Here is a 22127-nt window from a genome sequence, read left to right as displayed (position 1 = left end):
GAAGCCTTTGATGCGGTACCACGGAGAGTTCCAGAAACGTGGTGTACCATGGTTGGCGAGCCCACGTTGGAGCAACCAGGATGAGCGTCATCGAGTGTTGCCTGAGCTTGCGTGCCACCAGCGGTATCAGAGGTGCTGGGGGAAAAGCGTACGCAAATCTGCCTGACCAGTTCATCCACATCGCATTGCCCTGTGATTGGGGGTGTGGGAACCTGGCGGCGAAGCTTTGGCATTTTGCGTTCTCCTTTGTGGCGAACAGGTCTATCTCTGGATGACCCCACATTTGGAAGTACGGTTGGAGTACCGATGGATGTATCTCCCACTCGTGCATCTGATGGCTGTGCCTGCTGAGGAGGAATATGCAAACACAACAGGTGATGGACCGAATGTGGATCAATGTCACACACTCAACCCAGTCCAAAGATCTGGGCCCAAATCCATCGTTTTTTGCACTCCACACCACCCCGGGTTAGACAATGGCGATATGCAAATCAGCTCTGACCCTGTGCCCCATGGGAACAGTCCAGTCCGAACTACAAAAGCCATGTCCTTCCCAGAACGGAATCAAGCATCCGAGGACCGGACCGGTTTCGAGGTAACACCTCTCATCAGCCCGGCTAGCTTGACTCCAGTGGTGTGGAGTGCCTGGGACCCACGTCTGGGCATCCCCAGCGCACTTAGGGCGGAATATGCAAACACAACAGGTGATGGACCGAATGTGGATCAATGTCACACACTCAACCCAGTCCAAAGATCTGGGCCCAAATCCATCGTTTTTTGCACTCCACACCACCCCGGGTTAGACAATGGCGATATGCAAATCAGCTCTGACCCTGTGCCCCATGGGAACAGTCCAGTCCGAACTACAAAAGCCATGTCCTTCCCAGAACGGAATCAAGCATCCGAGGACCGGACCGGTTTCGAGGTAACACCTCTCATCAGCCCGGCTAGCTTGACTCCAGTGGTGTGGAGTGCCTGGGACCCACGTCTGGGCATCCCCAGCGCACTTAGGGCGGAATATGCAAACACAACAGGTGATGGACCGAATGTGGATCAATGTCACACACTCAACCCAGTCCAAAGATCTGGGCCCAAATCCATCGTTTTTTGCACTCCACACCACCCCGGGTTAGACAATGGCGATATGCAAATCAGCTCTGACCCTGTGCCCCATGGGAACAGTCCAGTCCGAACTACAAAAGCCATGTCCTTCCCAGAACGGAATCAAGCATCCGAGGACCGGACCGGTTTCGAGGTAACACCTCTCATCAGCCCGGCTAGCTTGACTCCAGTGGTGTGGAGTGCCTGGGACCCACGTCTGGGCATCCCCAGCGCACTTAGGGCGGAATATGCAAACACAACAGGTGATGGACCGAATGTGGATCAATGTCACACACTCAACCCAGTCCAAAGATCTGGGCCCAAATCCATCGTTTTTTGCACTCCACACCACCCCGGGTTAGACAATGGCGATATGCAAATCAGCTCTGACCCTGTGCCCCATGGGAACAGTCCAGTCCGAACTACAAAAGCCATGTCCTTCCCAGAACGGAATCAAGCATCCGAGGACCGGACCGGTTTCGAGGTAACACCTCTCATCAGCCCGGCTAGCTTGACTCCAGTGGTGTGGAGTGCCTGGGACCCACGTCTGGGCATCCCCAGCGCACTTAGGGCGGAATATGCAAACACAACAGGTGATGGACCGAATGTGGATCAATGTCACACACTCAACCCAGTCCAAAGATCTGGGCCCAAATCCATCGTTTTTTGCACTCCACACCACCCCGGGTTAGACAATGGCGATATGCAAATCAGCTCTGACCCTGTGCCCCATGGGAACAGTCCAGTCCGAACTACAAAAGCCATGTCCTTCCCAGAACGGAATCAAGCATCCGAGGATGCTTGATTCCGGTCTGGGAAAGATATGGCTGTTGTAGTTCGGACTGGACTGTTCCCATGGGGCACGGGTCAGAGCTGATTTGCATAAAGCCATTATCTGACCCAGGGTGGTGTGGAGTGCCAAAAGCGATGGATTTAGGCCCAGATCCTTGTACTGGGGTGAATGTAAGACATTGATCTACATTCTGTCCATCAAATTGTTTTTTGTAATTTTCTCCCTGAGTGTACTGGGGTAGCTCAGACGTGGGTCCCAGAGCCTCCACACCACTGGAGTCAAGCTAGCCGGGCTGATGAGAGGTGTTACCTCGAAACCGGTCCGGTCCTCGGATGCTTGATTCCGGTCTGGGAAAGATATGGCTGTTGTAGTTCGGACTGGACTGTTCCCATGGGGCACGGGTCAGAGCTGATTTGCATAAAGCCATTATCTGACCCAGGGTGGTGTGGAGTGCCAAAAGCGATGGATTTAGGCCCAGATCCTTGTACTGGGGTGAATGTAAGACATTGATCTACATTCTGTCCATCAAATTGTTTTTTGTAATTTTGTGCCTGCTGAGGAGGTCTGCCATCTGATTGTTCTTGCCCGGGAGGTGCTCCGCCATGAGGAAGATGTTCCTCTGAATGGCCCACTTCCACATGCTCTGAGCCAGATGAGACAGCTGTGGAGAGTGTGTGCCTCCCTGTTTCTGGATGTAGTACATGGCCGTCATGTTGTCCGTCCGGATCAACACGACCTTGTTGCACAGATGTACTTTGAACACCTTTAAGGCCATGAAGATTGCCATCAGTTCCAACACATTGATGTGCATCTTCCTCTGCTGTAGTGTCCATAGTCCCTGCACAGTGTAATGGAGTACATGCGCTCCCCATCCCTGGAGAGAGGCGTCCGTCGTCAGGATAATCTGTGGGACAGGCTCTTGGAATGGTCGGCCTTTGCAAAGGTTTTGTGGATTCCACCAATGCAGAGAGTTGTATGCCCGACCGCTCACCAACACTAGGTCTGTCAGTTGCCCATGAGCCTGAGTCCACTGACGTGCTAAGCACTCCTGAAGCGGACGCATATGTAGTCTCGCGTGCGGGACAATGGAGATGCAGGAGGCCATCATGCCTATCAACTGCATGAACACCTTCGCTGGAAGCGAGTGTTGGGGTCTGAACCGTTGGATCAGCGCCTGGATACTGGCGATTCTCACTGAATTTGGCAGCGCAGTGGCCGCCAGAGTGTTGATCGTCGCGCCCAGATACTGTCGCACGTGGGCGGGCTGGAGATGGGACTTGGGGTAGTTCAGTGAGAAGCCCAGATTGTGCAGGAGATGAATGGTGCGTGACACATGGTCTGCGCACTGTTGTTCCGTCCTTGCCTGAATGAGCCAGTCGTCCAGGTAAGGATAGACGTGGACGTTTTGGCGACGGAGATGCGCCGCCACAGTCGCTAGGCACTTCGTAAATACCCTTGGTGCCGTGGTGACCCCGAACGGTAGGACATTGAACTGGTAATGCTGGTCTAAGAGCGTGAATCTGAGATACCTCCTGTGGGAAGGATGTAGGGGGATATGAAAATAGGCATCTTTCAGATCCAGTGTAGCCAGAAAATCCCCCTGCTGAAGCAGGGGAAGCACTTGCTGCAACGTGAGCATATGGAAGTGCTCCGAGAGTATGTACCAGTTTAGGGGCCTGAGGTCCAGGATAGGCCTGAGGGATCCGTCCTTCTTGGGAATCAGGAAATAGAGGGAGTAAACCCCTGTTCCCCGCTCCCGCAATGGAACGAGCTCTATTGCCCCTTTTTGCAGCATAACTAGAACTTCCTGCTGCAACAAGGTCAAATGCTCGCCTGACATAGGACGGCTTCTTGGGGGTATGTCTGGTGGAATGGAAGTAAGCTCTAGACAGTACCCGTACTGGATAAGGGACCTCACCCACCTGTCCGTGGTGATGTTCTTCCACGCCGGCAGGAACTGCTGAAGTCTCCCCCCAACCGGTGTTGCATGGTTGGGGGGCAGTGACAAGACGTCACTGCTTGTTGGTGGTGGTGGACCTGGAGCCATTGTTTCCACGTCCCCTGCCTTTGGTATTATTGCCTCTGTAACCACCTCTACCCTTGTTGTTATACGAGGGCTGGGTGTTACCCTTGTAGTATTGTGCGGACTGGGATGCCTGTCCCCGGGAGGTGCCTTTTGAATTTGAACGGCGAAAGGAACCACCCCGAAACTGCTGACTTTGTAAAGCCCCCATCGACTTTGCAGTTTCGGTATCCTTTTTCATTTTTTCTAGTGAGGCATCCACCTCAGGGCCAAACAGATGGTCAGGGTTAACTGTTTGCCCTAAAATAGTGGTTTGGATGTCGGGCTTGAACCCCGAAATACGAAGCCAGGCATGACGTCTAAGTAACACACTTGTATTGATGGCTCTAGAGGCTGTATCTGCCACGTCTAGAGCACATTTGATGGATGCATTTGTAATGAGTTTACCCTCCTGAATGAGCATCTCTCCTGCCTCCTTGTATTGGTCAGGCAAGTGTTGCAGAATGGCCTCTAATGTGTCATAATGGGCCCTATCATAACGTGCAAGCAGGGCTTGGGTGTTAGATATTCTCCAGATGTTAGCTGCCTGTGCAGCAATACGTTTGCCCGAGGCCTCAAAGATCTTGGACTCTTTGTCTGGGGGAGGAGCGTCACCAGTAGTTTGAGAATTCGCCCTTTTCCGAGCGTTGGAAACAACCAGGGAGTCCAATGGAAAGTGTCCCTTGATATAGGTGGGATCCGTGGGTGCCGCCTTATATTTCCTGTCGATGCGAGGGTTGACCACCCGCGCCCGGGTGGGCTCTCTGAAAACCTCCGGTGCATGCTTAAGCACCCCCTTAAGCATTGGTAGCGTTTTGACTTGCTTTTCGGCTACCGAGAAGGTGTCGAATAAGAAGTCCACATCCACGGGGTCTGAGTGCAGCTCGACGTCGTGGTTCGCCGCGGCTCTCTCAATCAAAGCATTGAAGGCCGCCGAGTCCTCTGTCGGGGACGTCTTGGCGGTGAAAAGTTGTGTGTCCTGACCCGACTGCGGGTCATCTGTGTCGCCTCCCCCGGCCCAGGGCACATGCTCCTCCTCCGGATCCGAGTACGCAGGATAGTTGTACTCGGCATCTTCCTCGTCCGCATCGGCCGCGGGGGAATGCGTCGGCGAGTGTTCCAAGGCCTGTGGGGACACAGGTTCCACCAGAGCCGAAGAGTCCGCAGAGTACCTTTTATTCTTGAGCGGGATTTTAAAAGGTTCCAACGCCGGCTCCGACGTGATCTTTCGTTTGAGGAGCGACAGTTTCCCGGTGTTGGCGTCGATAATGACCTCACGACGCTCTTCTACAGCAAGCGGCTGGAGTCGAAGCTTCGATACCACCAAGGCAGCCTTCGGCGTTAACACCTCCCCTGAATGTCCGCCCTGTTTCGGCGCGAAGGCCTTCGGCGCCGACTTGGGTGGCAGGACGAAACGAATAGGCGTTTTCTCTTTAGTAGGCTTAGGCGTGAGCGTAGGCACTACAGTGTCCTGAGTGGGAACCACCGTGGTCTTTCGGATCCGCTGTAAGGATTCCTCCACTTTCTTTGTGAGGGTTGCCGAGGGTTGCACCTGCTCGAGGACCCCTCGTCTTCGAGAGCCTGATCGCCGGTAGGCTTCTTCTTCGGGGCCGACGCCCCATGCCTATGCGCGTCGTCGCCCTGACGCTTCTTCGAAACCGTCTTCGGGTCCCCGACCCCTTTCGGTGCCGACGCGGTCGCGTTGGAGACCTTCGCCTTTGGCGTCGACCCCGAGGGCTTCGGGTCGGCCATCTTGGCGTGGCTCTTGGAGTCGGCCATTTTGGAATTCTTGGAAGTTGACGCCTCCAGAACCTTCTTCACCAACGCAACTTTCAGTTTCGGTTTCGCATCCGAGGGTGCGTGACCAGTTGGTTTCACTTTTGTTTTCTTCAACAGAAGAGATGGCTTAGAAATGTCCGTGACCGGGCCCGTAGGCGGGGACGTAGGACTGATAGGCAGATCTTGGGTAAGGCCCGAAGGCGATCCCTCGACCTGGGCCGTATGAAGGGGAATAGCCCCTGAGTCCGACTGGGGATGCTCGACCTCTGAGCTATCTCCCATCGTGGCACAAGCCTGATCGTCGTCCCCTACCTCGTCGGAGACTTCGTCAAGGTCCGAGTCACCCGCGTCGTAGTTTTCCTCTTCGGATGCGGGGCCAGAGTCCGACTCCCGCAAGTCGTCTTCTCCCTCGACAGATTCCTGGAAAATGTCATCTGGTGGGGGCGCCGAAGCCGACAATTGAGCCTGGAGCCGATTGGCCCGGCGAATCTTTAAAGTCTTCTTGCTTCGAAACTTCGAACACGCCATGCAGGTGTCTTCGCGGTGATCCGGCGACAAGCAGGTATTGCACACAGGGTGCACATCGAGGTGTGAATATTTGGAGTGACACAGCGGACACTTTTTGAATGGAGTCCGCTCCATAGCAAAAGTTGTAGTGTAGGCCCGTCCGCGCCGAAGGCACGTGGAAGGGCAGCAAGAGATAGGAGCTGAGAGTCAGAAAGAAACCCGTACGCAACTATACCGACGCCCAGCCTAAAGACCTTTTGGTCTCGAGTAGAAGTTGAACAACTATCGGTTCCGACAGAGGGAACCGAAACACATCCGAACCCAATGGCGGAAAAAAACAATCTGGGGATGGAGGCGATGCCCATGCGCACTGTAGTCCAGGGGAGGAGCCACCTATCTCGTGATACTTCGAAGACTCTTCCAGGACAACAATGTGCAATCATCCGGACCCAACACTAGGTGGCGATCTATGCACAGATATGAATTCAGCAGCCCACAACTCTCGGAACCTCCAAAACTGCATGCAAGCCCTAGGATCTTGCCATTGCTTTGCGATCCTTAAATCTGTCCGAGGCAAAATCTGGTTTAGCACCAAACACACTCAATCATCTAAAGGCAAATCAGTGTATTTTATGCATCCAACGAGAAACCAGACCCTCTCAGTCATGCATGCCACCTTGTTGCGACTGAAGTCCCATTACTCTTGCAACCGAATCGGCGGTATCCAGGCCCGACTGAATGACCTGTTGGGCAGCCGTTCGGAAAAGTGTACCTGTCCATTCTTAGGTAGTTTCGGGATAACTGTTTTGGCATAGTCCATCAGTTGAATTCAGTGCCATGCTACAAGAGGAAAACACTTTCTTCGCTGACTGTTCCATTTTTTTGTTTTTAGGTTCTCAGCTGGGTAAATTTGAAAAGACCCAGGACTTCACTTGAAAGAACAGGAAGCTTGTACCACCAAACTCTCAGATGTAGGATGAGTGGATAAAAAGTGGATCTCCTGGAGCAGGCTTGTATCTCTTCGCAAATGGTAGAGGCTGCAGGGAATGGCATAGGCTTCTGCCAAATCTCTAGAAATCTCAGCCAATGGCTCATTGAAAGGCAAAAAAGGATCTGATGTGAAAGAAGTAGAACGCAGCATTTCTGAGATTAAATTAGATTTAAGTGGATGGAAGAGGCAGTTCCATATCAGCCACCTTTCGAATAACTGAATGGCATGATGTAACCTCTGGCAGAAGACTGCCTTTAGGGGACAATTCCCTGTGGGAAAGTGGTAAAGGGTCATAACCACTTGACACTTCCAAACCCTTAAACTCTTGATCCAGTGACACTAGCTCTCCCTCTTCCAGTTCAGTACTGCGTTCTCCCAAAAAGCACTGCTCAGCCTCTAGACGAATCTGAGCTCCCCTGGAGATCTTTGCTCAACTTCAATTAACGGCGTAGGTGAAGCCAGTATCTGCGTCAGTCAAGTATTAAATTGAAGAGGTCCTTGGATCCCAGTGCTGGATATTATTGCCCCATTTTTTTCAGAAATTAGTTTCGCCTGAGGTTTACTCAAGGCTTGGGACCTCTTTAGCCTCAAAAATAATTGGTACAAACAGTTCTTTGAGTAAGGACTCCTCCATATTTATTCAAAAAGGGTAGAATGAGAAATGAAATTCAGATCCTTTTTTGAGACAGTTTACTGTGTTTATTTTCTATGCATCTTCTTTGGAGAATCCAAGCGCAACCAGAAACCTAATCAGAACAGGAGAACATAGCAAACAAGGGATATCACAGTGTGGGGAACAGCCAAGTCTTAAGGGACTTGCGAAATGGCAGAAGATGGGGAATGGCACGAATGCAAACTGAAAGAGAATGTGAGAAGGTGGCCTGATATGCAGTGGTCACTATTCTAGTGCACACTATGTATCAGTCCAGCAACCCTTATTGATGATTGGTTGTAAGTCAACCTTATAGACCAGCTATCCTAGTAGCATGGATACGAGCAGTCTAAGGCTAAAGACTCGAGAGGGCGTGTTAAGCCAGCTGTTTACCACACATATACCCCTTGAACACCAAGTGAAAGGACACCACACAAGTGTTATGAAAATAAACAGTTATTTATTAAAGATCACAACAGCCCTGTACTCTTTATGAGGACAGGGTACTAAGCACAAACCAAAACTCTTACAAAAATACTTAAGTTAGCACAGTATATACAAATGCCCGAGGGGCACGGAAAACCATATACTCTGAAAGTGGAATGCGAAATTCCTAGCAGGTAAGTACAGTACTAATAGCTTTTGGAATCGCTAGGACTTGACTAGGGAATCGTTAGATTACTTCTAGGAGGCCTAGGGGACTCGGGTGCAGTGTGTGCAATCTCACGCGAGATGCGGACAAAAGTCTATGGTAGCTAGGAATTAGAAAGTTAGTGTTCTCGGGCGAACCCGACCTGGTAGGGAGAAAACGAAAGTAGATTCTGACCCTTGGATAGTGAGGCTATGCTGGGGCACCGAAATGCCGAAGTTACCTAGCCCAGGGGCTGCAGCTGCATAGGTCTGAAAAGACGTCGGGAATCCTCGTAGACGGACCAGGAGCCGGAAGAAAAGATGCTGGCCGGTGACCAGTGAAGAAAGTTCAGTTGGATCCAAGCCTGGATCTCGAAGATAGATGACACCTGAAAGCAGAGGGGACCAAGTTCGAGACTACTAGCCAGTAGTCAGTGGGCACCAGGAGGGCACCGGATGGTAGCCACCTCGACAAGGTGAGTGGGTGACGCTGGAGCTCGAAGATCTCGCGGACCAGGAGGCGTTGTCGGCGACCAGGATGGAGGATCGAGATGTCCCACGAAGATAGAAGCTGTCGGCGTCGCTGGACCCAGGATTGGGCAACAAAGCCTTGGCAAATTCAAGCCCACGCGGTGGACCTAAAATGGCGTCTGGAGTGGACCAGGAGGGTCCGGGGTGCCTCTCTTCAAGAAGGAAGCAAGGGCCAGTCTGGAGCAACCAGACCAGCAGTCGTGAAGTCGTCGGGCGTCGTTCAGAAGGCCACAAGCCAGCCGGCTAGTAGCCAAACAACGCGGTGCACAGCAAACAGCAGAAGGGCCCCACGCAGATCGTGGAGATGCAGGGAGGCTGACCTTGGGTGCTGGAGCTGCGCAGGGTCGGGGCTTCTCGGACCCCAAAGCACTCACCAGTGGAGGACACGGTGGGCTTGCAGTAAAGATGTCGTGCAGTCTTGGCGATCGTCGGTCCCTCGAGGTCTCGTCGCACTCACGGTTCTCAGCTTGGCTGTAGAGGTGAGTAGAGGTCAGAGGTGCCAGGGAAGCCGGGTCTTGTCGAGCTGGGTCGTCGGATTCGTGATGAAGGACTTGCAGCAGACCGCAGTGTTCTTTAGGATGGTGCCCGCTTGATGCAGGGTGACTACTCCTTAGCCACAAGGGAGAATCTTGAAGAAGAAATCGTGAAGTCCTTTCGAAGAAAGTGGTATCTTGATTCCAAAGATGATCTAATTTGAACAGGGGGCCCGCTCCTATCTTTATACTAAAAAAGGGGGCTGACCCGGTGACTAGGTCCTGCCTATGGGTGGGACCAGGAGGGGGGTGGTTACACCCCTCTCCCCTGCCGGACTTCCCCAGGCCAGGGGCTGGTGTGCCCCTGGAACTGGTTCTGACTGGCCTATGCGTAGTGAGCACCGGGGTGCCACTCAGCAGTCACCTTCCTGAAAAGCCCTGCCTACCCAGGATACACAAAACCATGTCTGGGACGGTGCTAGCACCGCCCCGGACAGGAAACCCTTTGTCCAGGCCTCCCTCGCTGGAAGGACTCCCAGCAGCAGGAGGTCAGACTCGTGTCTGTGGTGGCAGCATCCATTTTGTGGAGCTGAGGCTTCAGTTAACTTTAACCGGGGTTCACAGTTACATACATGTCGTGTCCCTCTAGAAGGGTGGAATGCTAACCCCGTCGCCAGAATTGGCGAGGGGTTAGTATTCCAATTCGTATGACACCTTACTCGACATGTTTTGATAAAGCAATACCAAAGATAGCATTTAACCGCGAGGATTATAATGCACTTAAGAGTATATGGTATGCGATATCATGGAACAGCTATTAGGACTTGATTCCGCAAGCTGCAGACAGGCTCAGCTCATGCCAGAGCACCATCTCACACGATTCCAAGCACTCTGCCCTCAGGATTGTTAAGGCCTGCCATAGGAGTGACTGATAGGAATCTGTGTGTCCATTTTAGGGTTAGGTATAGGTATACTACACCTACAGCAAAGGGTGATTACACGACTTTGCCCCAGCTGTCATGCAGCCAGTTGTGTCAAATTTAGGAGGCCAGCCAGGGGTGGCATAATACATGCTGCAGCCCCTGGCAGCCCTGGGTACACCTATGCCCTGAGTTACAGGGTCTGATAAGGTGGCCCAGTACCAATTGGTAGATGCACCTAGGGTACATGAGGTAATTTAGAAAGAGAACAGCCAGGCTGTGGGTCTGATTGGCAGGCCCACAGCCAGAGAAAGTCGTAAACCAGTGAAACAAAAGCAAAAAATCTGGGTGATCATAGGATTGCAGACCCTACTCTCCTACAGAGAATTCCACAGTTTGGCTGACAAGAGGCCAAACGACCGCCCCCCCACCCTTACTTTTCTAACATGTGGGACACAGACCAGACCTTGATTGGTCGATCGTAAGGCTCTACTGGGCTGATAAGGCTTCAACAGGCCCAGTAGCCCCGCTGGGGCTTGAAGTCGCAAGATTTTGAGCACAATACAGAGCACCTTGAACTGGATGCAAGCTTCAACTGGCAGCCAATGCAATTTCACAAGAACGTGGGCCACAGAATGCGATTTAGGAAGAGCAACAAGCATACGAGCGGCCGCGTTCTGAACCCTCTGCAAGCGTTTGATGCTAGCCTTGTTAGCACCAAGATATAGGGCATTGCCATAGTCTAGTCTTGCCAAGATAGAAGCTTGCAGGATGGTCTGACGTACTCCGGGAGGGAAGAAACCAAGCAAGGGTCTCAGCCCTCTCAGAAGCCCAAAACAGACAGAAGCTACAGCCTTTGTTTGCTTATCGAAAGTCAGACCGGTATCGAACCAGACGCCCAAGTTCTTCACCGTCTCCTTTTCTACCGGTGCGGGCTGTAAATGGTCGGGCCACTATTTCTCTGGTCCTTCCCATACAAGATCTCGGACTTGCTGGCATTTAGTTTAAGGTAATCCACCTGCATCCAAGCCGAGATAGCGGTTAGATCCTCCTTAAAATTTTCCAGATTGCCTTCTCCAAAAAAATGTAGAACCAATCACCAACTGGGTGTCGTCGGCATACGACACCAGAGTCAGCCCTCTGTCTCTGGCCACTGTCGCCAAAGGTCCCACATACAAATTGAACAGAAGGGGACTCAAGATAGAGCCGTGAGGAACCCCTCTGCCCAGAGAATGTACATGCGAGTGGAACGGCGGCACGGACACTTGGAACGACCGTTCAGACAGAAAGGACCGAACCCATTCCAAAGCAGCATCCCTAATACAAATCGTCCAAAGACGAAGGAGGATCTCATGTGATACCGTGTCGAATGCGGCACTTAGGTCTAATAGAATCAAGGCCGCCGATTCATCCGCATACAACCTACTTCGAATCGATTCCGTAACCGCCAAAAAGGCAGATTCCGTGCTATGGCGGGGATGGAACCCATGTTGAGATGGGTCGAAGATGTTATGTTCATCAATGTAGTTGGATAAGATGACATTAACGTGGGCCTCAAGCACTTTCGCCATAAACGGGAGCTGTGATATCGGGCGATAGTTGCCCGGATCCGCAGTGTCTAGAGATGGTTTTTTCAACAGTGGAATGATCTTTGCATGCTTGCATGCCCTGGGAATGGAGGCTGACTTCAGCGAAAGGTTAACCAGTTCTAAGGCCACTGGGGAGATAAGAGGTAGAATCTGCCGGAAGGGACTTGCTGCTAGCGGGTCAGCGGGCGAGCCAGATTTAATCTTGACGCTTATAGTCTGGAATTCTTCCAGCGACAGCAATGGCAGGAAAACCAGGCCATTATTTGTCGCATTAGCTGGCACTGCTAACTCGACATTTACCTTAAGTGTATCCCCAGAAGAGAGGTTTTGGTAGATCTGATCCACTTTACCCACAGAGTGGAGCACTAAGGACTCGCACTGCTGATTAGAAGAAACTAGAGAAGCCCTAGCCTGACCAGAGGTCTTCATATTTTTAAGCAGTTTGAAGATGGTTTTAGTAGGGTTAGAGCTTATCAGAATTTGGTTAGCTACAAATTCTGCCCGGGATTTACGGATAAGCTTATGGTAATCCTTTACTGCCTAACGGTATACCACTTTAGCCGATGGTTCATAAGAGCGACGCCATGCGCGTTCCAACTGCTTGCATCCCTTTTTTGCATGCGTTAAGAGGTTGGAAAACCAAGGATTAGAAAGAACACAGCCTTTTCCTCCCCGCTTGTCCGGGATGCAGCTATCCAGGCCGGCAATCAGCCAGTCCTGAAAGCACACCTGCACTTCCTCGATGTCAGAAGGGATCTGAATTCCGCCGATCGCTTAGCGAGCTCCTCCTGCTCAAGTTTATGCCATGGCCGTTTTGCCACAGCAGCCATGCGGAGCACATCAGCTCTACTCTGCCACCGTAGAGAGAATGGAATGATTGAATGGTCAGTCCACGTTAGTGGGACCGGGGGGGAGGATGTTTAGGCAGGCAAGGTTAGAAAAGATGGGGTCAAGCAAATGCCCCGCCACATGTGTGCTCTCTGAGACTAAGTGGGGCAACTGAAAGGCATCTAAATCAGCTAAGAAATGTGAAATTTCGACCTTATCCTCCAATTCGAGGTGCAAATTGAGGTCCCCTACAATGGTAAAGTTGACCGCTTTACTAGCCATGCTACCCATTTTATTTACTAGGTCTTCACAGAAATTTCCTGAGGGACCAGGAGGTCGATAGATTAAAAGGCCAGACATAGTTAGGTTACAGCTCAACCTTAATTCAAAGAGCACTCTCGCAACCCGCGATATTTTCCTTTACCAAATTAACAGTGACTGTTGCTTTGGCAATTACCACAATACCCCCCCTCTGCTCCCCTCTCTATTAACATGATATATCATGTTTCCATCAGGAAGGGCAAGCCCAGGCTCTGCCACAGTGTCCTCGGTTAACCTGGTTTCTGTGAGAAACATGGCATCCGGGGCCTCGGCCATTAAAAGATCGAACACATCCGCATAATGGCTCACCAAAGAGCGGCAATTAAGACTGAGAAAGTTATATGTAGTGAACTGCGGTGTGCGAATGGCATGCACGTCTGAGTTAACTCAAACTACAATGCTTACACTCAAAATAAGGCTCTAGAAAAGCCCATTGTGGTGATGTGCATCTAGTAGCCAATCTCAGCAGGTCGTCGCGGGTGTAGCTAAGCGGCGCGCCCTTTGAAAATGCAGCAGTCCTGGCGTCTGGCACGGTCTCGGCGCGGACAGGCGCAGACGGGCTTGCCTTAGGCCACCAGCGGCGCGTCCGCTGCGCGTGCGCCTAAGTGTGGACATTTATAGGATCCCAGGGTGTCAGCCAGGTGATTCCCTGGCAACTACTCTGCGGCCTCGCCCGAACCTCCTCACCCAAGATGGCGCCAAAAGTCCCCTCTTCCTAGCAGCGCAATTTAATCCGCCGCCTTTATTGTCATTTCTGATGTGGTTGAGAATCGTTTTCCGATATTGTCCAGCTTCCTGCCCTCTTTATCTGGCGGGGCTGTTAATGGTGAAGAGGGATTCCTGGAATTTGTCTGTGCCGCCTGTGTAACCACAGAGTCCGGTTTGGGGTGCCCTGTAAGACAGACTGGAGCCGATGCTGGGGCCTTGTATTTTTTGTCCCGTCTTGGAAGCAGCGTTGAAACTGAGGCTGGTGTCTGCATCAACTGTAGACCCTCTTTCCATATGTATTCAATTAAGGGAATTGATCTGGTTGTCTTCCTAAGTGGCTCCTTAAAATCATAAAGGAAACAATCAGTTTCCTGAGACTCCATCGTTATGCGGAACCTTTTGGCCGCTCTCTCCATCAGATTATGGAACCCTCCTATATCCGCCGGTGGTGAACCTTATGCTGCGGGCTCCGGGGACGCTGGAGAAGAAATTATGTAATCATCTCAGCCATCATGATTGGAAAGGTCTCCTTGGATCTCCCGCTCTTCATGTGGTTCTTCCTCATCTTCAGAAGATGGAGGGTTCTGTACTTGTTCCCTTTCCTGATGAAGCACTAATGGTGGTGGTCTGGACCATGGAGACGTAGCTGCCCTCGCCGCTGGAGGAGCCTGCCTATCCGCTGGAGCCGAGGACTCAGGGAATCGTAGTTTATAGTCCTGTATTAAAAACCTCAAAGCAGACACTATAGGCGCTGGTAAACATACCATGGGTGTAATTTGAGTCTGAACCTGTGTCTGAACATTATGCTCTTGGGTAATCTCAGCATCATTGTCATCCTCATCTGTACTTTGGCATTTGACCACTAGATGAGACGGACTGGTAGCCTGCGTGCTATCCTCTTCATCAGACTGCTCATCTTGTAGGAGACGAGCCAGAGGCAATCGTTGCACCCTACTTGGGGATGTTAACTCAGGTGTAATTTCCATTGAAGGGCTCGATGACAGGATTCTAGACGATTTACCGTCTACGGAGTTTAGGTCTTGTGTCTGTCTCATCGACGGTGGAATCGTCAGTGACTGCTTCCATTGTGGCGTCGACGATGTCCTAGTCGATGGTGTAGCTGACGACGGTATGCCCATTGCCGGCATTGCTTTAGTTGTCGATGTTGTCGATGACTTTGTCCACGATACTCTCGTCGACAATGGCCCTGTAGACGGTATCTTTCTCGTCGTCTATTCTTTCGTCGACGGCACACTCGTCGACGACGATTTAGTCGATGGCACACTCGAAAACTATGATTTCGTCGACGACACACTCATCGACGATGAAGGCTTCCCCGACGGCACAGACGTCGACGGCGCTGGTCTCGTCGTCAACACTGACGACGACGCTGTCGTTGACGATGACGATTTTTTGATAATAGACGACAAAGGCTTACCCGCCGAAGGTGTAGTCCTCGTCGATTATGAAAACGCAGACTATGCCGACGTCGTCGATACTGTTGTCGTCGACGTCGAGACAGACGTAAGAAACAGTTTTCTTTTGCGCAGATGAGGGTGTCGACTATGTAGTCTATGACTGCGCAGGCTTTTTGAAGGTGTGAACCTCCTTCTCCGACGCTGAAGACTTGACCTCTGAAGACTTCTTTGCAGCCTTCTTTGGAGGAGCGTCTGAGGGCTAGGGGAAGCCACCCTTGCGCTTTTTAAAGACAGCTGTGAGGAGACCGAAGAGTACTCATCCTCCTCAGAAGATTCCAGGTTGTCTCTGGACTTGAGCCTGTTCAGCCAGAGTAAAAGGCGTCTTTCTCTGTCTTTCAGCGTTTTTGTAGAAAAAGTTCTACAAATTTTGCAGTCTTTTGCTGAATGGTCCGGATACAGGCAATACAAGCATGTCTTGTGCTGGTCTTCAACATGTAACCTCTTTTTTCCACAAGAAGTACATGCTCTGAAGAGACCCTTCTTCTGTGTATCAGCCATAGTCAGTCGTGAAAAGAAATCCAAATTTGTGAAGAAATAAGCTATAGTAAGGAAACCTGAGGAGAACTCAGGTGGTAGAAAATCTGAGAGACTGAGGCTACTGACAGGAAGGTTCTAGAGGGAGGTGTTAGCTGATTGCCTCTCTTCTAGAGTTTGGTCCTTTTTACAAAAGGACAAAGATAGGCTACTAAGGTGAGGCCCTTAGGCCTACTTCTCTCTACATAGGTCTATAGGACATTACTTTTCTATGTATCGGAGACTCCCGTCTCGACGACGGGGAATGATTCAGGCTTGTGAATCTATGAAAGACACCCATAATACTGGATAAAAATGTACTTTGTATTTTATTTTTAGACCAAGATATTCTCAATAAAGAACGTTTTCAAATAAAAATACTTTTCACTTTCATAAGTCAATACATGAATATTTTTGAAGCAGTTCAAAGTTATGCTGTATGGAAAACAATATTTCGGTTTAACAGGTAATAACCACACTTACAAAACAAAGTCTTCAGACCCAAAGTCAGCAAGGAGCAAAGGTCAGGTGAGTACCACAACTGCACATGGGCGGCACGGTTCAGAGGTCAAAGTTGGAGTTTGGCCAAATTCCACTGAGACTGGTGGTGCCTGGAGCCACACTGATTGCAGGTAAGTGGATCGGTTACAGGGGCCAATCTTTGGGGGTTAGCACAAGTACAGGTGGAGCCACAAAGCAGCGCCAAACATAAACCACCAGCAGCAGCACAGGGATGGCCAGGTGCAGGGTGCAAAAATCAACATCTGGCGCCCCAGACTTTTCAATGGAGTTTCTTCTTTCGACAGGCTGCAGGCGTCGCACTGGAGGTTGCAAGAAGGAGACCAACGGCAAAGAGGTAAGCAGAGATGGAGGGGGTCACAGGAGCACTGTCTGTTCAGCTCACCAAGGCCAAAGGGTTCAGGTACAGGGGTGCCTTTTGATGTCTGAGACTTCTTACCGGAGCCAGCAGCGGTGAGGGGTGAGCCTTTGGATTCAGTCTGAAGGCTTTGTCATGGAGCACAAGAGCGGTCAGCCAAAGTTGAACTCGTGGTCCGTGTGAGAAGTTGGCCTGATATATGATGCTCACTAGGTCTAGTGATCACCTTGTATCAGTCCAAACAACCCTTATGGTGATTGGTTGTAAGTCAACCTTATAGACCAGCTATCCTAATGGTAGCATGGACAAAGCAGTCTTAGGCTAAACTCTTTTAGCATGTGAAGATAGCTGTTTTACCACATATAACCCCTTGAATACCAAATGAAAGGACACCACACAGGTAGTTATGAAAATAAACAAGATATTTATTAACTAACATACACCTCTGAACTCTTTATGAGGTCAGAGGGCTAAGCACATGACAAGACTCTTAAGAAAAATACGTTAAGTTGCAAAAGTTCCAATGTTGCCCTAGGGGCGCAACAAACCACTAAACAAGTGGTATAAGGAAAACGATGGAAGGGAAGGAGCTGTCCAGAGGCTGTAGGTTCGCTAGGACTACACTACCCTAACCATAGGTAAGTAGCAGGAGGCCCACAGGACGTGTGTGCAGAGTGTAAACTCACACGCGAGATGCGTAACAAAGTCAATGGACAGTACAAATTACGAAAAGGTAAGTATTAGACAGTTTCGACTAGCTAGGACTAAAACGACTGGAAATCTGGACACTAGGAGAGTTAATCTACCCTTGAGCACCGAAATGCTCTACTTACCTCACCCACGGGTTGCGGGTGCATAGGTGTCAAAGTGTGCCGGGTTTCCGCGTTGTAGTCTATGGAGCCTGGAAGAAAAGATGCTGCAGGGCGGCCAGAAGGAAGATGTCCGGAGCGACCCAAGGGTGGATCGAGAAAGATGAAGACCTGAAAGCAGAGGGGACAATGTTCACAGTCACTAGCCAGTGACTGGAGTGAAACCAGATGCTGTCGTCGCGATCAGGTGAAGAGCGGACGCTTGACTCTGCAGCCACGTGGACCAGGAGGTGTCTTGGACGACCAGGATGGAGGCACGCGCTGTCCCACGCAGGCTCTCGCTGTCAGCGGTGTTGGTTCCGGATTCGCGCGTCGAGCAGCAATCAAGCAAAAGGGCCCCACACAGATCTCGTGGATGCTGGAGGGCTGATCTTCTGTGCAGAAGCTGTTCAGGGCTGGGGCTTCTCAATCCCCAAAGCACTTCGTCGAGGATGCCTCTGAAGTCGTGCTGGAAGCGAAGTGCAGTTTCTCCAAGATGGCTGGTCCCACGTGTCTCGTCGCACCCACGGATCTCAGCTGTGCTGCAGATGTAGGTAGAGGTCGGAGAGGTCTGGAAGTCCAGGTCTCGTCGGGCTCTGAAGTCTGGATCCACCAGAGAAGACGACAAAGTGAACCGCTGGAACGCTTGATGGTGCCTGCTTGTGCAGGGTGGTCACTCCTCGGCCACAAGGGAGATTTCTTCAGTCTTATGTGGAGCAAAACGTCGAAGTCCAAAGTTTCTTCTTGTAGAGTTTCAAATCAGGATTAATCTAATTTGGAATGGGACAAGCTCCTACCTTTATTATCCTAAAGGGGGCTGTACTATGACTAGGTCCCCCCTATGGGTGGGACCAGGAAGTGGGGTGGTTACACCCCCTATCCTTTGTCCGGTTTCGCGCCAGAGCTGGGGCTGGAGTGCCCCAGCAACTCATTTGAACCGGTGTATGCACAGGGACACCTTGTGTGCCCCAGGCATGTCTCATTCCTTTCAGGCCTGTCCTACCTAATACACAAAATCCTGTCTGCGGTGGTGCTAGCACCTCCCAAGGCAGGAAACCCTTTGTCCAGGCATCCCTCGCTGGAAGGACTCCCAGCAGCAGGAGGTCAGACTTGTGTCTGTGGTGGCAGCATCCATTTTGTGATGCTGAGGCTCGAGTTAACTTTAACCGGGGTTCACAGTTACATACATGTTGTGTCCCTCTAGAAGGGTGGAATGCTAACCCTGTCGCCAGAATTGGCGAGGGGTTAGTATTCCAATTCGTATGACACCTTCCTCGACATGTTTTGATAATGCTATGCCAAAGTTAGCAATAACCGTGAGGATTATAATGCACTTAAGAGTATATGATATAGCGTTATCATGGAAACAGCTAAAGGGCTTGGTTCCGAAAGCTGCAGACTCAGCTCATGCCAGAGCACCATCTCACATAATTCCAAGCACTCTGCCTCCAGGATTGTTAAGGCCTGCCATAGGAGTGACTTATAGGAGTATATGTGTCCATTTTAGGTTTAGATATAGGTATACTATATCTAAAGCAAAGGGTGATTACACCACCTTGCCCCAGCTGATTGATCAGCCAGTTGTGTCAGATTTGGATGGCAAGCCAGGGGTGGCTTAATACACGCTGCAGCCCCTGGTAGGCTTTGGGGTCACTTATGCCCTGGTACACTGTACAAGGACTTACAAGAGTGACCCAATACCAATTGGTAAATGCACCTAAAGTACATGGATGTCAATTTAGAGAGAGAACAGCTAGGCTGTGGGTCTGATTAGCAGGCCCACAGCCAGGGAAAGTCGTAAACCTGTGAAGCAAAAAGCAAAAATCTGGGGTGACCATAGGATTGCAGACCCTACTCTCCTACAACAAAGGCACTGAAAAAAGGAAACTATCGCTTCTAAAGGCTCCAATGACGTCGCAGAGAGCCACGTGGGCATTGTGATGTCAACGTGGGAGAGCAGTCGGGAATAGGTTCAGTGGAATGCCTGCACATTGGGACATTCAACCGTTTAGGAATACGCAGGTTGATGTATTCTTCAGAATAATATGTTTATCAGATGATGATGTAACATGTAAAACATCACTTCCTGCTAAATTTGAAATACAGGTAAGTAATGTTTTGTGCTTCCTTTTGTTTGATATAAAGACCATTCCTCACTACTTATAATTGAGGTACACTTAAATCAGATTATAAAACGCTATTCAGTGTAACTTAACATGAAGTATTCAGCTCTTTCAGATATAACCTACACTAGGTTAACAAATGCAGACAAGAGGCGCAATACTAGCTAGACAGCTGCACTGAAATGTTTATCACAGGAAGATGCTGCTGCTTCATTAAAGGTGCAAGCAGGCAGACCGCTTCAGGATCATTACACACTAAAATTGCAAACAACTTCCAACCAGCATCATCTCCCAAGCCTCTAAGTGCAATGCATTGAACCTGGAACATATTTTACCTGGAAAGCTACAAATCAAGATTAAACAACTTACCTCATGCTTTTATCCTCATCATCCTGCTGCTGGCGCAGAGGGGACATTAGAGGCCTGGCTTCTGGAGCAAACACATCACCACCCCATGCTACTTTAGAATCAATGGGTGGCGTGCCTCTCTCCCTCATCACTGTAGGATGACGGTCAAACTGCTCAGACCCAGACCCACCACTATCTGATCTTTCACGCGGCATTATACCTGGAGTAAATAAAAAGTAGTTTAGTTGCATCTTTCTTCAATTTCATAATGGAAAAAGGGGGCTATGCAGAATGTTCTTAAATGCATTTGAGTGGGGGCATGTCAGAAGAGGAGATAGGCTCAAACAAGAGGAAAAAATAAGTTACCTGTAAACCTAGTTCTATAACACATACATAAGCCAAAAAAGATCATTCCTCATTGTGTTAGAATTCAAAGCTAGTATACACAATTACTTTCATGTTTATTCACTGCTCAAATTTACCATAAGGATTATGTTACTTACCATGTAAGCATCTGTTCTTGGCATGTAGAGCTGTAGATTCACATGCTTTGCAAACGCCTGCCATCTAGGGTTGGGTCCAGATTTTTGCAAGTTTTTCTTCCTCGAAGAAGTCTTTCCCAGTCACGAGGTAAGGTGCCTCCTACTTTCGGTGAGAGTGAGCATGGGCATCGACTCCATTGGAGATGGTTTTCCCGCAAGAGGGTGAGAATGGAGTGAGTGAGTGTAGTACAGTGATGTCCATGTGTAAGTAATATCAATAAAAACTGCAACAACCACAGGTGTCCGGGGAGGAGGAAGGGCTCATGTGAATCTACAGCTATACAAGCAAAGAACAGATGCTTACAGGGTAAGTAACGAATATGCTACTTACCAGTATGCATCTGTTCTTGGCATGTAGGGCTGCAACATTCATATCTGTGCATAGATCGCCGCCTAGTGTTGGGTCCGGATGATTGCACATTGTGGTCCTGGAAGAGTCTTCGAAGTATCACGAGATAGGTGGCTCCTCCCCTGGACTACAGTGCGCATGGGCATCGACTCCATCCCCAGATTGTTTTTAGCCATTGTGGCCAAGATGGAATGAAACTCAGTGAATCATGACCATGCTATGAGAATATGTGAATACTGCAGCTGCTACAGGCGCCGGGGAGGAGGGGGGGGCGATATGAATGTCAGCAGCCCTACATGCCAAGAACAGATGCATACTGGTAAGTAGCATATTCGGTTCGAGGCATGTGGGCTGCTGAATTCATATCTGTGCATAGAATAAATAGCAGTCCCTCCATTAGCGGCGGCTGCCCGTGCCAGCTGCAGCAGTTTGAAAAAGTGTCTTGAGAACAGCCTGCCCTACAGCTGCCTGCTGTTTGGAGTGCACATCAACACAGTAATGCTTAGTAAATGTGTGTGTGGTAGACCATGTGGCTGCTCTACATATGTCTTCTAAAGGAATGTTTCCAAGGAATGCCATCGAGGCCCCCAACTTTCTGGTGGAGTGGGCTCTTGGTGGAATGGTAAGAGTACGCTTAGCTTTCAGATAGCAGATCTGGATACATTTAACGATCCACCGAGCAATACCAGCCTTGGAAATAGGGTTACCTTTGTGGTGTGGTGCAAAGGCGACAAAGAGTTGCTTAGTCTTTCTAAAATCCTTGGTCCTATCAATGTAATACATTGGGGCCCGTTTAACGTCAAGGGTATGGAGCATCCGCTCCGCCAATGATTCAGGATTTTGAAAGAGAACAGGTAATTCGATTGTTTGGTTGATGTGGAACTGAGACACAACCTTGGGCAGAAACTTAGGATTAGTGCGGAGCACTACCCTGTTGGAATGAATTTGGATAAATGGCTCTTGGATTGTGAGGGCTTGTAATTCACTAACCCTCCGTAGTGATGTAATTGCTACGAGGAAAGCCACTTTCCATGTCAAGAACTGAATCTCGCAGGAATGCAGTGGTTCAAAGGGAGGACCCATCAGCCTGGTAAGAACCACATTGAGGTTCCACTCAGGAGCTGGTGGAGTCGGTGGTGGAATGACTCGTTTGAGGCCTTCCAA

At 50.2% G+C, this 22127-nt stretch overlaps 1 protein-coding gene across 1 annotated transcript in view; it reads right to left on the bottom strand.

Moving 5' to 3' along the window:
* LOC147662657 (protein PRRC2A-like) overlaps positions 1–22127 on the bottom strand; it is a gene marked incomplete at its 3' end in the record, with an annotated part of 660467 nt that overhangs the window by 194875 nt on the left and 443465 nt on the right. Inside the window, exon 7 of the mRNA XM_086951012.1 lies at positions 20094–20292. Within this exon, the coding sequence (XP_086807138.1) occupies positions 20094–20292 (199 nt within the window). The remainder of the gene's footprint in view (positions 1–20093; positions 20293–22127) is intronic.

Source organism: Lissotriton vulgaris, unplaced genomic scaffold, assembly GCF_964263255.1.
Source record: "Lissotriton vulgaris unplaced genomic scaffold, aLisVul1.2 SCAFFOLD_1241, whole genome shotgun sequence".
NCBI classification, from domain to species: Eukaryota; Metazoa; Chordata; class Amphibia; order Caudata; family Salamandridae; genus Lissotriton; species Lissotriton vulgaris.
The sequence above is the reverse complement of the archived record's forward strand: the minus strand, read 5'-3'. Positions and strand labels throughout refer to the sequence as shown.